We start from the raw sequence: 17,954 nt of genomic DNA, 5'->3' as shown, positions 1-17,954 counted from the left end.
ACCAGTATCCCTTCCACCCCCCCAAAATAGAATATTTATTGAGAGATGTTTAAGAATATAGATGGTTATTTAGTTACTGTTAATATCCTTACTTTTCTTAGTCATTTCCATGCAAAATGCTTCCAGTATTTCGAACCTTTAGGTATCTCTCTTCCAGCACATTAAGCAAAGAATTTCTGCATTCAGTCGTCTTCCTAAATCTAACCAATAAGGTTTCTATAATACTTTTCTGTGTCACTTCCAGTGAAGGAGGAGAAAATGGTAAGTTAGTGATCAAATTCCTCTCAAGATGATGGAAAACTCCTGGCACATTTTGTACCACTGTTGCTGTCCTGAGATTCTCAGAACTGCTGAGAGTGTTCTTTTATCCTCCTTCTGTAGCCATTCCAGAAAAACACGCATTGGAGCTTACTCCAGTTATACCTGGTTTTTCAAGAACTTGCAATCTGTCATTTCTACTCCACAGAACAACAAGCACAAAATAAGAGCAACAACAACAAAAGCCAGCATGTGGAGAGGTGCAGATATGCATCAGAGACTCATGAGGAGCAGTCATTTTTATTATCCACCACTGTTCCTCTTTTACATAGTTCCAGCGCATAGTTTTTTGAAAATTGCTTAGCATCCGTCTGAATGGAGCATTTCTAGATGCACTTGTCTCCCACCCTGCCCCAGGCTGTTAAGGGGAAGAACTGACTATATTTCCAGAGCGACACTCATAATTATAAGTGCCTGTTAATTTGTTTCCATCTCTGTGTCTCCCACAAAACCCAGAGCTCCTAGAGGAAAGGATTAGGTATTATATATCTTTATTTTTATTTTTATTTTTATTTTTATTTTTTGGGAGTACTGGGGATTGAACTCAGGGGTGCTCAAGCACTGAGCCACATCTGCAGCCCTGTTTTGTATTTTATTTAGAGACAGGGTCTCACTGTGTTGCTTAGCACCTCACCATTGCTGAGTCTGGCTTTGAACTCCTGATCCTCCTGCCTCAGTCTCCCGAGCCACTGGAATTGCAGGCATGGGCCACCACACTCAGCAGACATCTTTATATCACCAATATTTTAGTGTCTGGCACATATTAAACATAAATATCTTTTGATGACCAAAACCTTTGAAGTTCCAACAAGTTTTTAAATAACATTAAGGAGACAAAGCAGTTGAAAGCAGACATGCAACAAAAAAATAATAGCTAACACTTGATTAGCAGCTGAGATGACAAAAATAGTGTGAAAGACCCAAAAAGCACATCTGTCTGGGATCACAGTTTTGAAGGGAAATAACCTAGAGTATGTCAACAGTTTCTGAAAACGTTGCTGCTTGCTAGCACAGTACCTTAGTTTGTATTCATTTAGATGACTTAAGAGTTACTAATTAAGCAGGGTGCAGTGGCACATGCCTGTAATACCAGCACCTCTGGAGGCTGAGGCAGAAGGATCTCAAATCCCAGGCCAACCTGGCTTATTTAGCAAGATCCTGTTCAAAATAAAGATTAAAAATGGCTGTGGATGTAGCTCAGTGGTAAAGTACCCACAGGGGTGGAAGGAGGAGTTAGAGTTACCAGTTAAGGATGTAAACATGTTCAGGACATTCTGTTTAAGTTTGCAGTCATATATGTAATGCATATTGGAAAGATGCATTACATTGTAAGCAATTTTAAAATTGTTTTAAAAAGAAATGTATCTATGGTGTTTAGTAGGATAAATCCTTAGCTATCCCAAATGACTAATTTCCAAGGGTTCTGCATACCCAAGGTCTTGCTGTATGAAGATAACATAAGTATACCTGGCACCTTCTCCATTTATGAATAAGCAGTAGTAGTGAGTCTACCTAATTTGCATTTACACTGTCCTTGGGAATAGAAACACACACACACACACACACATACACACACACACTCACAACCCAGAAGAAAGGTCCCTACCATCAGAATTTAAAAAAATATTTTTTTGTTCTAATTAGTTATACATGACAGTAGAATGCATTTATGCATTTTGATAAATCATACATAAGTGGAGTATAATTTCTCATTTTTCTGATTGTGCATATTGTGGGATCACATTGGTCATGCAGTCATACATGTACATGAGGTAATAATGCGTGTTTCACTCTGCTATCCTTTCTACCCCCATACTCCTTTCCCTCCCTTCTTTACCCTCTACCTAATCTAAAGTAACTCTATTCTTCCCTAGCGCTCCCCACCCCTATTGTGCATTAGCATCCTCATATCAGAGAAAACATTCGGTCTTTGTTTTTTGGGGTTGGCTTATTTCACTTAGCATGATATTCTCCAATGCCATCTATTTACCAGCAAAGGCCATAATTTCATTCTTCTTTAAAGCTGAGTAATATTCCATCATGCATATATATAATGTGTATATATATATATATCTATATCTATATATCACATTTTCTTTATCCATTCATCTGTTGAAGGACACCTCAGTTGGTTCCATAGTTTAGCTATTGTGAGTTGAGCTGCTATAAACATTGATGTGACTGTGTCACTCTAATATGCTGATTTTAAGTCCTTTGAGTATAAACCAAGGAGTGGGATAGCTGGGTCAAATGGTGGTTCTATTCCAAGTTTTCTGAGGAATCTCCATACTGCTTTCCATAATGGTTGCACCAGTTTGCATTCCCATCAGCAATGTATGAGTGTACCTTTTCCCCACATCCTCGCCAGCATTTATTGTTGCTTGTATTCTTGATAATTGCCATTCTGATTGGAGTGATATAAAATATTTAGTTTTTCCAGGTTTATATTTCTATATGAAGTTTATATCAGAGGTCTAGGGAGTTGTTGCTATGCATTTCACCTAAAACTCTGTCTCTGTGCAGTCATCAAAAATGGAGTATCTCTCTGGTACAGATTCTGTGCTGGGTGTTGGAGAATTGGTATGAATACTTGTGGGCTAGAGGTGCCCAGTGCCCAGAGTACATTATCCTGGCTAGGTTTCTCTCTTTCTCTGCAGCATAATCATGGGGAAGTTTTCTATCTGTAGAGACAGATATTTGTTCTCTTTTTCTCATGTTCAGTAGTTTATGAGAAACAAAAATTTCATAAAATTGTCTCCAACCCTAAATTAAAACATAAATGATTGAAAGTATGAGACACAGACAGGCCTTTTCCCTATCCTTAACCAGGATAGAGTTCCTCATTATTAGTCTACTTTAAATAAAAGGGAATAGATAATCTGAGACTGTATCATGTGTCCTTTAGGATTGTTAAGGCTTGTAGCCACCAGGCTTTGGGAAGTCCTTCACGATGATAGGGAAGGACTGCAGATGGCCTGTCTCCAGCAAAGGAGAGGTGACATGAAGCCTGAACACTTCATTGTTCACACCAGTACAGTGTCTCGGATCACAGCTGAGGAAAGGAAGCAAGGATGTTCTCAGCTCCATTCCTCAGTAGAGCCAGATGCCCAATAAAGCAAAAACAGGATCCCTGTAAAGTTGCCAAGGCAACCTCAAGGGTAGAGGAAAGAGTAGACAATGATTTATGAGGGTTTCATGCCACAGGAATGGGTCTTAAAATAGGCTTCCATTTTTTTTTCTTACAAAAATAAATGCCACAGGATTTATCAAGGGAATTGTGATACATAACAGCTGAAGACCTTATCAACCCAAGGAGACCAGGGAGAGAACTAGGAAAGGAAAGCAGAAACAAGAAGAGAAGTGTGCTCATAACATGCTTTTAATCCTTATTGAGCTGGTGCTGTGTACCCAGGTGTAAAATCAATCTTTTAAAAATATGCAAATTTTATATTTTTAAAATATGCATAGAGGCAAGCTCATGTACTGGGGCATAATTAAGACACTGTATTTACATATTTTAAATAAGTTTCTCTTAACTCTGCTTCAACATTATTATATTTTTAATATGATATTTTTACTATATCAATACATGGAATAACATGTCCTGGTAACAGAGGTACAAGTTATTATTATTATTATTATTATTATTATTATTATTATTTTGTGTATAAATAGTTGAGGAAGAAGCTCTTGGCACACATAGAGTTGGCTTTTCTTAGCACCCTTTCTGGCATACCACAGCTGGTTAGCTCTATCAAATTTCCATGGTGATTTTCATTTTCATGAATTATTATGTTGGTAACTGCTTCCATTTTATGTTGCTGTGTAACAAGTTCCTGCAAGTGTAGCAGCTTGAAACAACACACATTTACCTTCTCAGTTTCTGTGCATCAAGGAGTCCAGGCACAGAGAAGCTGGTTTTTTTGCTCTGGGTCTCAGAAGATTATGATCAAGGTATTACCTAAGTTGTGATTTCAGTTTGCAAATTCAGCTAGGGAGAACCTATTTCCAGGCTCACTTAGGCTGTTGGCAGAAATCACTGCTGTGAAATTAAGGACTTTAGATTCTCCTGGATATTGTTGAGGCTGCAGTCCATTGTCACATGGATTTCTCCACATGGCCACATTGTTAAGCTAGCAGGGTGAATTTCTACTATGGTTGTTACCAAGATGGAACCTTGTATCACTGTTTGTTAGAAGCAAGTCCTATGTCCCAACGACACTCAAGGAGAAGCTTAGTAAAAGTATGAACACCAGGAGGGTAGGGATCATTGGGGACACCTTAGGGTTTGTCTGTCAAAGGGTCATTCTGACAAAGCAGGTGAATTCTTTAATTTGAAAGCTGGGCAATTTGGAAATTTCCTCAAAATTAGTGTGTGTGTATGCAAGCTAAGTCATTAAAACTTCTGTTTTTCATTATTCTGCCCTCTGATAAATAAAAAAGGGCAGAAGTGAAGTTGAAATCTTACCTAATGGAATCTGATAGAAGAGAGAGGTTAGCAAGGTTGAAAGAACAGTGGAATCAAAGAGGAAAATATTCACCGTTGCCCCTATGGAGAAGTGCAAACAATCAATTAAACTCTTCCAGTATGTCCCTAATCCACTCAAAGGTCTGTGGAAACAGTTTGCGACTAGGTTCCTACTGTACTAACATGTGCCGTGATGTGCTTTCTGTAGTCAAGGGACTATGTTCATACTATCTGTAACTAAATCAGAAATATTGCTTTGAATGGAATGGGCCATCTTTCTCTCATAGTCTGTCTTGATGTTCCTGTCTTCAGGCTTGGAAGGTTTTGTGGCTATCAGTATTCATCACTTGGAATTAAAACCAGCATGCTTGGTTTATGGATTAAGTTTTAATACTGCTATATCAGAAGAAACAAAGGACTTAAACTAAAGAGGAAGATTGCATGTGGTTCCAAGGTGGCTTGTGGCTGAATCGATTGTTCCCACTATCTAGTAAGGCAACAATCAGAGATTTAAGATCACAGGGTAGACTTGAGAGACAAATCATTTCTTTGCTTTTAAAAATGACTGCCTTCAAATTCACCCTAAAGTTTAGTAGCACTCCAAGCAACTAGAATCTGGTTAGTAGTTTTTTTTTTTTTTTTTTTTTTTTTCCTCTTCTTCTTCAGTGCTTAGGATTGAACCCAGGAACTCATGCATGCTAGACAAGGATTCTGTCACTGAGCTACAGCCCCATCCCCATCCAATGTTAAAAGGACATTCTATTAACTGCTTTTTCATTTGTTTTGTGGGTCACCCATGTTTAACATTAGGGCAATAATAATCCAGATATTAATTTACTTTTGGGGCTATGGTCTAAGAAACAGTGCTTGGCGCCTAAAAGATGCCCAGTAAATACTAGTTGGACAGCTGCTAGTATTATTGTAGTTATTTACACATTCAGCTCAGTTTTCTCTGCTTTCTGCAACTATGGTAATATAAGATGCCGAATTGCAAAAGGAAGAATAAAATAAACATAAACCAGAAAGATAGCTGGTTTCTCAGAGACATGACCTCATAGGGCTATTCCATGTGATTCCTGAGTAAGCCTTCTTGTATCCTAATTCCCCTATATTTGAATTCTGCTTACTGGAGTGATTCTTCACTTCCCACAGTGCACTGTTTTTTTATCTTCCTACCTGCCCTTTTCTCCAATCCACAGAAGTCAGTTAATATTTGATCCATGTGCCCACTTCTTCTGTCTTCTTTCTTCCCACAGTCATGCTTAATTCTTTCACATGTACTCATTGATTAAACAAGAACTCTGTGCCCATTTAAAGTTTAGTATCTTTAGACTCTACGGGATACAGTCCCTGAGGCTGCTCTTGAATAATGATCACCATTAGGAGGGCCTCAATGGGTCAAATAAAAAGCCTTCTGATTTATTAATTTTTATTTCTGGATTGAAATAGGACATTAGTATAGTTTTATGAATTTATTTTTCACAAAGCTAGATTAGCATTTACCTATTCATTTTTTGAATTTATTCTACCTAGCCCCAAGAGGTATGAAGGTAACGTTGATGTGTCTGTAGAGTTCAGGGATTTGTTTTCTCAAAGTTTTCTGGTTTTATTTTTAGGTACTTTATCAGGTCTTCAGATATTTGCAGACAGTTGGCTAGTGACCCTGATGCCATGAGGCAAGCTGTTCCTGGTTTAGGACAGTTCATCTGCATTTGCTGCCCTCCTGATTTAATGGAGGGATCTTTAACTGGATTCTTCCCCTCTTCAGAGTGACTTTCTGCCTTTCCATTCTGGTGCTTCACCCATGAATGACAAAATCATGGTGGACTGATCTTTAAAGGTCAGAGGTTAATATTAGTATAGCATTAAAAATGCCTATCTTACAGCAACATTGGTTTGGATCTTCCTCCTTTCTACTATTTCTCTTTTGGTCTTTGGTTGTGGTGCCACGAACATGAGCTTATGGTTAGATCTTTGCCCAGCCTCCAATTGCAAAATAAGGTGAATAATAATATTGGCCTCATGGAGTTGAGGTGAGAATTAAATTCTCTAATATGTGAAAGTGCTTGTTATAAACTTTACATACATAGATAGATGCATTGAAATGAAAAGTACTAAGTTTTGGTATATATGTCTTAGCCAAAATAGCCAGTAAGATTATAAGATTAAGAAGTTACTAAATGAGCACCTCCCACCCTTTAGATGTTTCTAATGCTGCTTTTCTCATCCTCTCTTGGTGTCTGTATTGTTCATGCATGCTATTCTCTCTTTCAACTCCAACCAATTTTCTGTAAGTAGATTTAACAGCACAGTACATTTTAATTATTAATTACTGCTCCTAGATAACCTTTAGAAAAACAAAGAATGAAATCTTTTTTTTTATCTCTTTAAAAACTCAATGTACATTCAAAAAAAATTATCTATTAATTTGAATCTTTGCCTCCAGTGGATCAGTGATTTTCAGAAGAAGTCTGTCCTTCCCATTGCTTTATACCTTGTAGCTAAAAAGTTAGTAGGAATGCTACTGAAGCATTTGTGATTCAGGCAAATCTTTCCTTTTTTTCTTTTAGAAAAGGGTTTAATTGAGTTCTATGCTCAGTATACCAGAAACCTATTGAAAAATATATAGTATAGATATGCACATTCATAATTACAGAATAATAAATTATATATTTTGTTATGGTGACTTAAAAAATTACTGAGGATTGTGAGGCCATTCATAGTGTGAAGAGTGGACTTTAGAGAATTTTAGGTACCTCAAATTCAAACTGGCAGTTATAAACTCTAGGACTTCTTTTGTTTGATTTTTTTTTTTTCCTTTTTAAAACTCTGTTTCCTTCCACTAATTTACGCATGGGAAATGACAAATTCAGTACAGTTTGGGTCTTTTAGTAACCAAGCAAAACCTCTTCAACTCAACTGTACCTTCCTCTTCTTGTTCTAGTCCTGGACTAATCACTTGTTCCATGCCTTACTCTACTTCCCCAAAGAGTCCACTCAGTTCAAGACCTGAGCTTTGACTGAGGACGTTGTGTTTGTCCAGTTTCTTGTGATTGCAGATGACAGACTACAATCAAATTAATTCATTTAAGAGAGGGTGCAGGGGGAGGAGAGCTTATTGAGAGAATGGCTGGATTGCAAGAACAAATAGAATCAGTGTGCCCTTCCACATCCATCTTCACAAGTAGGCTACTGCTCACAAGCTCCTTCCCTCCATAACACTTGCATCCGCTTAGAAAGTCTACACTCTGTCCTCAGCACCTCAAAATATGCCCCTTCATCTGCTCAAATTGCACTCTTTTTTTAAAAAATATTTTTTTAGATGTCGATGGACATTTATTCTATTCATTTATTCATATGTGGTGCTGAGAATCGAACCCAGTGTCTCACACATGCCAGGCAAGGCTCTACCACTGAGCCACAACCCCAGCCCCTCAAATTGTGCTCTTATACCCCCTCCTAACCCTCCGGCTTCCTTACCTCCTGCTTATTCTTTTAGGATTCAGTTTAGATGTCCCATTATCATGGACATCTTCCTGACCATTCCCTGCCCCACATACATGGGGTTCATTCCTTTTATGTGTTTTATAACATTCTGTGCATAGGGCTTGTCTGTGCACTTATCAAACTTCATGGCAGTTGCTTGTTTTCTTGTGTGTTTCCCAACTGCACTGTGGACTTCTAGAGGGTGGGAACTATGCTTCATTCTTTCATTCTTTTATCCATGGTCTCATTCATAAACAGAGGAAAGGATTTGTTGAATGAATGAATGTAGGATCTTCATTCATTTTGGTGATAGTACCGTGCTTTCTGGGATGAACTTGGGACAGTCCTACTTCTAAGGACCTTCATTCTAAAATCAGATTGCATGTGATTCCTTCCACAAACAAGTTCAGTAAACAAATACAAATATCATTACAAAAAGCCCATTAAATCTGTTATTGTTTTGGAAATAATCAGTTTTGTACACTAACTAAAAATGACAATGAATTAAAATATATTTATAAAGTATACAATTAATAAGTAACTGATTAACTGTGTAGTTGCTGTGAACAGAATCTTGGAAGGAAGGTCATTTTTAGTGGTTTCTTTTCATCATTTGATCATTTTGATAAGTAGTCTAACAAACTTTGGAAGTTGGAAAAACTTAATGATATGTGTAAGCCTTTCAATTTGTCATTTCTGCCTAGGGATAATCATAATATTATATAATATTTAATAAATACTTAGAATTTTAATATAATTGTTTCCATTTGTTCTAAGGTTGAAATATTGCTTCTTATCTTGCCAAGGGCCCTGATATGCAGGTCCCACAAAAGACATGTAGGAGAACCTTCCCATTTTGACTGACAATTTCAGTAACCAGCTTTGATTAAACACTTTGGGGTTGTGAATTCATGAAAAACATTCACAATAGTTGTGGGAGGTAGAAATTAAAAAGTTGCTCTTTATTCTTATATAGCTTTTTTTCTCCCGTATATATAACTCAGCACCTGGTTTTCTGAGCCAATATAACGCTTTGTCATTTTAATGGCACTTTGGTATGGTTCCAAGAATTCTTGTCATTAGAAACAAATGATTTCACCAGAAAGAAAAATTAAGGGATTGGTTTTACTTACATATTCATATATTTCTTTTCTCATTCTCTCTTTTTTCTTTCAGTGAGCATGTTTTTGAACACATTAACACCGAAGTTCTACGTGGCCCTGACTGGCACTTCATCACTAATATCAGGGCTTATTTTGGTAAGTGGTGGAATTCTTCTCACTGAAAAGTGTACTGATTACTAAAATGTAGTAGTGTATATACCAGAAGAAAATTTGGGAGAATATATATAGCATTTTGCAGTTATTATCTTTTATACTTGTAAATGCTTGGTGGGTAGACTTAGCATTTTTACTACACAGGTTACAAACTTCTGAGATATTTGAGATATGGTGTTTGTGCAATCATATATTAATTTTGCTGAAAAGTAAAAACAAATGTAAATAAAATGGAAAATCAGGGAAGACACAAATCTATGTCAAATTCTAATGTTTGAGATACTATAAAATTAATACTATTCAGTTCAATTAAAATGTTTTTCATCACCCTCATCAAAATGAATTATTGAACATAATCACCATTGGTAGAAGTATACATAGCTCAGCTTCTTTGAATGCATTGAAATAGATTGTGTCAATTCTAACCTTTTTTTCCTTCATCTTGTTTTTTTCTCAAAATTTACATTTCTTTCTTTATTTCTTAAAAAAAAAAAAACCTAAACAGGCAAAAAATAATATGATATCATTCATATTATCTTTTGCTCCAATAGTTGCAGGTGTGCAAAATTATATCTAATAGTTTATTTTAGTGACCTGAAACGTATATATATCATCTAAACTTGGAACTTCTCTAACATAACTGAATGACATTTAAGGAGAAAGAAGTTTTAGAAAGATTTTTTTTGTACACATATACTACAGAATTGGTGTTAAGAACAATGGATGATCAAGACAAAAACCAAAGTTTTAGAGCATAAGGGCACAAAGATGTGGAGCAAAGAACACAAATAGACCTAGAATAACATGGGATTTCAGCAGCTTAGCTTGTGAGGAGCCAGAATAAAAAGGTGAAGACAGCATTACAGGGATGAAAACTTCCAAGCAGCTGGAAGATGGAAGAACCATGGTATGTTGGAGCATCCTTTTGTGATGAGAGTATATCCAGGCTCACCTTGCTGTGTTCTGTCACATGCACTGTTGAACTCAGGCACGAGATGTTTAGAGTTGGTATTATTGATATTATTTAAAGTTGATGTATTGAACCAGGAATGTGAAGAATCATTCAGTATGGATACATATAAATAGAAAGTTCAGCGCTGTCCACAAAATCCAACCCCAGGTGAGGGGAGGTACCTTAAAACTTGAGACCCACCTGCCTCAGCTTCCTGATCGCTGGAATTACAGGTGTGTGCTTCCATACCTGGTTCTCCTAGTCTTCTTAAAAAGACCAAGCAGAATTCAGACTTGGAGAATGCTTTTGCATGCTTAGTTAATTCTTAGTATCTTCTGAAGATAGGGCATCTTTTAGCATAACCTATTTTGGAGGGCAGGGGACAGGAGAGGTATTACAAGCTCCCATCTAGAAGTCACATTTTGAAAACTATTTTCAACATTTTTTTCTGAAGCATCTTAAAATATTTTTTTGGTTTAACAAATAGAAAACAAAGTGACCTTTTTTGGATACAATTCTATACTGAAGCCTCTAATTCTCCCTGATGTGGCGAGGTAGGCTTTTGTTTGTGCTGTCCTCCTCTCAGGATATTCTTTTAATATCCTTGCCTTCTTGGACTGACCTGAAGAACTTTCCATGTGAACTCATTTACTCTTCCCAACACTACAGTATGGTAAGTGTTAGTGTCGATTCCATTTTACTTACAAGTTAGTTGAATGGGTAGAATAGGCAAGTTGGTACCTGCTTTAGGTCACACTAGCAGCCAGTGCTTTTATCACTGTCACTACTGCCTTGCTGGTTAAGTTTCCTGCTATTTTTCTAGCCTCCTGGACAAATACAGGCCCAGATTTTATTCTAGCAATATCGTGGTGTGTTTTCACAGGCTCTAAATTAATTTCCACAGTGTGGTACATTTCCTTTCACTCTGCTACAGCAGACCCAATGGTCATTTATTCCTTCCAACCAACGGGTGGCAAAGTCCCCTCAGCAATAAAGGGATTTTGGATTTCCCTCAGCTGTGTCTGTGGCCACCTTTGCAGACCTGGTGGGTGGGGCATTCTCTAGTGTGAGCTGCAGCTTGCTGCAACTGGACCATTACTACCAGGCTCTCTTAAGTACATTTACCTTGCAGAATTCTCTGAAAGCAGAGGATACTCCTGACTGATGCGAAAACTTTGAGTAGAGGAAAACCTCTCTTGTAGGAAGATTTCCAAAGACCTTTCTCAAAAATGCTGGCCTGTATTGAAAGCACATTAAGGGCAGTGTGTGGTAATAGCTCTTGATAGCTTTCAGCTCCCGCTTTAGAGATTCTTGACACTGGTATCACCTAGCTTTTAGGGACTCAGCTTTGCTAGGCCTTGAAATGAACCCAAGGTAAATTTTCTATGCAGCCACTATTCTTTGCTACTGGAGAAGCAGCACCTGGTAAAGGATCAGGTGCTTTGCAAAATAACTATGTACATAGAATGGCACTGGGGAAACAATTACCTAACTGCTTTCCCCTGAGCCATGTTCTGAGAGCCTGCTGTGAGCGACTGTCCCTGGGGAAGTTAGTTGTTTAGGGCCCTTAGGATTCCTACGCTGGAGGCTGAACTATCATACCATTGATGTCTTATAAGAAGAGAGGTAAAAACAAATGAAAAACCTGATATTTTCTTTGTGAAGCAAAAGTCAATTAACTGAACATATACATAAAATATACATAAAAATAATTCATTTGGCCAATGCTGCTCTCTTTTACACTAATGGATTTAAATATAGGTGTGTATTTGACTAGCTATCACAAGCCAAACCCAGCAGTGAGTTTCTTAAACCACCTCTCTAACTCTTCCCTTCTGGTTCCGGTGATGTCCAGGCAGCTTGCTCCCTTGCAGACTTCAAGCTGCCCTCTGCCTGCTGGGCACAAGCTTTCCTGTCCGGGTCCAGCTCCAGCCACAGGAACTGCACCTGTCTTCACACTCCAACCTGCCAATTTACTCTTGTTTCTGCTAGTGAGAACATGTCCAGCCTGTTTGAAAAAGCCTCTTCAGGCAATGCTTACTTCAGTGGAGAACATTTCTGGGTTTTCGTTTGCTTTTGACGGTGTTAAGGTGGATATGTAGAGAAAATGGTCCTCTTAATTTTTAAAAAAATGGAGAAATTGCTTTATGTTGTATTGACATTTATACATACATCCCTGTATTCCTATAAACTTGTTTATAGGAACATGCCCATATACAAGTTAATAAGGAGACATTTTATACATATATAGTAAATACGGAGATATTTTTAAAAAACCATCTAGGACATAATTTTTAAGTTAGAACCAAGAACAAAAAAGAGAGAGAAAAAATTAGATAGCAAATAAAATAATTAGTTCATTCATTTGATATAAAATAAGTATGTTTTTGAGAGGGTGACAAAAGAGATAAAGACCATTGGGAGGAATCAGTTGTAGCAAAAGGTTCCTGTGTTGAGTTCCTACTCTATGCCATTGTGTTAAGTGGTTTGCATATATTATTTTGTTTAGTTCTCATTGAAATCCTAAGTGGTAGATATAACCTCTACCTTTATGTTGTTGAGTATAAACAGACACAAAGATCAGTAATTTGACAAAGGTTTTAGAGCAGATAAATGGTAATATTCAAATCCAGATCTCTCTGACCATGCTATCTCTTATGTCCTGTCCCTAAGTGAGGAAGTGGGGCTAGGAGATTGTTATAGCTCCTTTCAACACTTTTTCATCCATCTAAAGAAATTGACCTTCACTTCAAGTAGTATTTTAATGGATACACATATGAATCATCCAAATGACCGTGATTCTAGAGCTAAGCATGAAAAAAGACTTGATTAGAAGGGCTCATAGAGCTGTGTCTGCTATGAAGTGGGTTGTCTTCTGGCTCTAGAATGCAGAGTGAGAGAGATGCTGTGGCAGCCACTTGGCAGGGGGACTTGATGATGGTCAGAGGAACTGAGGCTCATTTAGCCTTACCAGATTGCAGTTTCTTGGGTTCACCATGAAAACTAATAAATCTCTGCAGAAGACCAAATGCTAGGCAGAGAAAGAAGACAGGTGCCTGTAAGGTCTATGAACAGGAGCATTTGAATGGATCCAGTCAGTCATTAGATATGGAAGAAGTGAGGAAGATGAACAAACCAGTGACAGATAATGGTACAAACTGCCTGTCTTTTTCAGATCATATTCAAGCATAAATGGGTAGTTTTGAAATTCATGCAAGTGCAGGACTGAGGCAAGAACCCCAAGAAGCCATCCAATAAACCAGTAAAGACCTAAGGAATAGACACCCAGAAATGACTTGACCTGAGCAAGTAAAGGTAGAGTGTAGACTAGAATTTAAGTTTCCACTGATTTGCCATAGCATCATTTGTTCATAAAAGTGTTGCCTAGGAAGGTGGGCAGTGGCAGGTTGTAGTAGTTGGTATTTTCATTTTAACAGACCCACAGAAATGGTCCAGGCAGATTTTTTAAGAGAGGAGTGGGCTGAGGAAGAAATAGAAAAAGGAAAGAAAAAGAATATAGAGACTGAAAGGAAGACTACAACTTTCTCACAAGGAGAAATTTTTTCTTTTCTTTTTCCTATTTGGCCATGCATTAGGTCAGCTTTGGCCAGTCTAAACATGGACCAACATTTAGCACAATTTACAATTATGTGTTGTTTATGTGATTGTTTGTCATCCTCTTCCTTTCTAGATCAGAAGTATCACTAATGCAGGGACCATATTTGTGGTTTTGTGTACTACTGCATACGCTGCACCTATAAAAAATGTTCTTTGACTACACAGAAGATCCAGGGAGTGAATGAATTAACTGCATCAGAATTATTTGGGGAGTTTGTTCGAAATGGTGGATTCTAAGCACCACCTGAATCACAATCTCTAGAGGAGGAACCTAGAGGAAAGGTGCCACCGCAGCATGAGCTAGTAGGGCTTGGGACAAGTAACACAGGCCAGCTTCTCCCAGTTCTGGGTGGTCTGCATGACCTCACCCAAGGAGAGTGATCTTCCCTATCAGACCACAGAAATGTGTGCTACAATGGAAAAAGTCTCATCCTGTGAACATGCAGACACTGAAGTAGAGACAGATCCTACATTTTTTTTTTCTTCAAGAAAGCCTCACCTTCCTCTCTTTTCTCTTTTTGTAAAGCCTTTGCAGCAGGTGGCCAGGAATGGGGGTGGAAGGGCATGAATGCCAGTTCTTCACATAGACCCACAACTGTTTAGGGTACCAGGTGGTTAAGAAAGGTGCAATTAACATCTGGGAAGTGGAATGCCAAGACCCACTTGATAGCCACCAGTATTCTTAAGCAAAATGTACAGAAGCTGAGGATTTTAAATTTCATATGGGTTATGGTCATCATGATCCAGTGACACACATCTGTAATCCCAGCAAAATTGGAAGCTGAGGCAGGCAGGTTCAATGTTCAAGGCCAGCCACAGCAATCTAGAGAGAGACCCTGACTCAAAATAAAAAGGGCTGGGGATGTAGCTCAGTAATGAAGAGCATCCCCAGTACAGAAGGAAGGAAGGGAGAAAAGAAAGGAATATCTTTCTTTGAAGAGATAGTCAAAGATATTCAAATATATTCAAAGAAATGGGACTTTGAAAGGGTCAGTGGGTATAAAGGAAAGGATAAACTTCAGAATTTGGAAAGAAACTGAAAAGGTTATAGGTGCTACTATAATGCATGCCAGTTGCCTTGGTTTTTCTTGTTCAAGTTCAGATGGTCTCCTTCTTCCTAAAAACACTGCCACTAGCTATGCTTTTGAAGACTTGGAGCAGGTGTCAGTCTGGAGTCTTCCTGTCTGAGAGTAGACTGCCAGAAAGTTTCCTATTTCCTTGTCCATATCTACCAGCACTGTGGGGATTCTCCTGCAACATCGTCCTGGACTTTAATTCTTAGGAAACTTTTAGCTAATTTCAGACTTTGACATTTTGCATTTCCCATAGATTTAATGGAATTAATGTGGAATTAGTAAGGTTCTGCTATGTGGGAACCGTGAAGCATTTTTGCATGTAATATAGGGTCTAGGAAAGTTCCTGACTTATAAGAGAAGTGTTGTATGCCGAGAGTACACAGTTCAAAAGAAGTAGTCTTGTTGGATAGGAAAAACCTGGGCATCTTCTGGAAAGATTCAGATTTTACAGTCTGCAAGATGAATGGAAGTGCCTTATTTGTGTTCCTTTGCCTGATTTGTGTTCCCTTTTGCAAGTAAAAATGTGACAAGTTTGCACCTTCTGCTGGTTGCAAACCTGGATCACTGCCCCAAACTCCAGTGCTCATTGGTCATCCTCTCAGCTTCCATCAAATAGGAATGGAGGTGATGCTTGGGCATTGGTAACTGGGTCTTTGCCTAAAAGCTCTTTGTTTTAAATGTGACCTGGGCCCTGAGTATAGCTTGTAACCCTGCCCTGCAAGGTGCAGGACCAAACCACTTCCTCAACGCTTGTATTGCTGACTCTCACCCCACGTCTCTCCTTCCCAGAAGATAAACCTTACCTGTACCTCGTCAGAGATTAGTGTTATCCAACTTTTGTCCCTTTGTTGCCTTCTTACCTGTGAAACAGCTCAAATAACACCCCACTTTCTAACATAGATTGTCTCCCTCTATTCTTTCATCCTTCTTCTTGTCTCAAAGCAAGAAATTGTAAGTTACTTTTTCGAGTAGGATGAATGTGCTTCCTGGGACCTTGGCATTATGCTTCCTGGTCATTTGTACCCTCTTCCACCTCCAGTCTCTCTTTTCACTGGATTCTTTCCCCTTCCACAAATATTTGTGAACCTCTTTTTACAATAAGCAAAATAAACACAAAACTTTTCCTGATTCTGCTGTTTTTTCAGAGTGTATTCCTTAACATCAGTCATTCCATCCCTTATCATCCATCCATCAAGTCTTCTAATCATCCCTCTCGAGACCCTTCTCCCATTCAGCATTAGTTGGGTGCTTTCTCTGACTTTATACATGAGTAGACTAAGCTCCAGAGAAACAAGAAGATCAACCAAGGTCACAAAACCAAGTTTTCTAGTTTAAAGCCCTTTTACCTCTAAACTAGCTGATAGGGTCACTGTTGACTTCCAAAATGCTAAACCTAGATGATACTCTTTAGTTCTCATTTTACTTGTTCTGTATAATTTTTCAAATGGAGCATGAGTAGGAAAACAGCACTGGAGAGATTAAGGTTTCAGTCTATGAAATGTATACATTTATATTTTAAGTCTTTGGTTATCTGGCAGATTAGAAACTGTTTTGTTCCACTGTGACAGGCCCACTAAACTACTAACTTATCCAAGAACTACTTTTAAAATCTCAGTTTGTTTATGAGAACTTCACTGTTCAGGTATGCATCAAGGAAAAGAATTTAAAGTGGCACCAAGTATGTGCACATTAAATAACACCATCTGCCCATTTGGATCTGTGTAGTTTTTCTAACATACTTCTAGACGCTCACCCAAAACCTGATGTGTTCCTGGGTAGGGGGAAGACTCTTATAATAAGACCTCACATTAGAAGACTTGGTTTGAAGTTTCAGATTTTCAAATCTTCCTTTGCTAGTTATTCATTCAGTACATACTGGAAGGACAGGGGTCCTTTTTATACTAGTGTCCCCTGTGTACAGCAGCGAGGGCGGTACTACGGATGTGATATGACAGGCCTGAAACCCCTCTGCTCCCATCACAGCTGCCAGAATAACCCAGTCTTTACTAAGGTCTATTATTCCTGCATTAGAAATACTGGGTGAAAGGTCTATTCTATTATAATGTAAATGTCCAGTTAAAATGAGTCATTTGCCCCTCAGATGAATTATCTGGTACCACTTTATAGACTACTTCTGGATTGGTTTCTATAACAAGAAAGCACAGAGAATGTGTCAGAGGAAACTTTTAAAGGGGAAATGATAGGCTACAACTGTCTGTGTTGTTTACATGAAGCAGACTTTCTAAAAGGAGGCCTGATAACATGATGGCAGAGAGCTGGAGCTTCAGGCTAAGGCTGTTTAATTAGATGCTTGACTTTGGTCAGGTCTGCATCTTCATGGATAGTTCTTGTTCCTCACGTAAATAAACTCTGTACATGTTCTTTAAGGTCCCTTTTAGTGCTGACATTCTGTGGTTCTGACTGAGGAGCTGAGAAATCTGAAGAATCTCCACATTTTTTTTTCTGTATGACCCGTACAGGCACACCTGGAGCAACCTGTGGGAGGCATTGTTGGTCTATGGCATGGGCCCGGGCTCAGATTTTTGTAGCCCTGGAACCTAGCTCATGACTGGTAGGAAACACTTAGTAGTGCCTAATGGAAAGAATGAACAAAGGCCTGGCAGGTGTCCTAGTAGTGTTACATGAAGGCTCTTCCCCACGTGCAATTGAGAGCTACTGCTAGTATTGTGACCAGTGGCCCGGATTCTTTGGAGTGTAACCCTGCCCCCTTTCTAACACAGGAAAAGCCATAGTTTTTT

The 17,954-nt window shown here is 38.4% G+C and overlaps 1 protein-coding gene across 9 annotated transcripts in view; it reads left to right on the top strand.

Annotated features, from left to right (window-relative positions):
* St7 (suppression of tumorigenicity 7) overlaps window positions 1–17,954 on the top strand; it is a 257,756-nt gene that overhangs the window by 129,365 nt on the left and 110,437 nt on the right. For all 9 annotated transcript variants that reach the window (XR_007109780.1, XM_047560747.1, XM_047560750.1 and 6 more), the window contains exon 2: window positions 9,449–9,531. Coding sequence is in view for 8 of the 9 variants with exons in the window: in XM_047560747.1 (XP_047416703.1) it covers window positions 9,449–9,531 (83 nt within the window). In the remaining variant the exon portion in view is untranslated. The remainder of the gene's footprint in view (window positions 1–9,448; window positions 9,532–17,954) is intronic.

This window comes from Sciurus carolinensis, chromosome 8, assembly GCF_902686445.1.
Source record: "Sciurus carolinensis chromosome 8, mSciCar1.2, whole genome shotgun sequence".
In the NCBI taxonomy this organism is placed as follows: Eukaryota; Metazoa; Chordata; class Mammalia; order Rodentia; family Sciuridae; genus Sciurus; species Sciurus carolinensis.
This window is presented reverse-complemented; position numbering and strand designations above follow the sequence as displayed.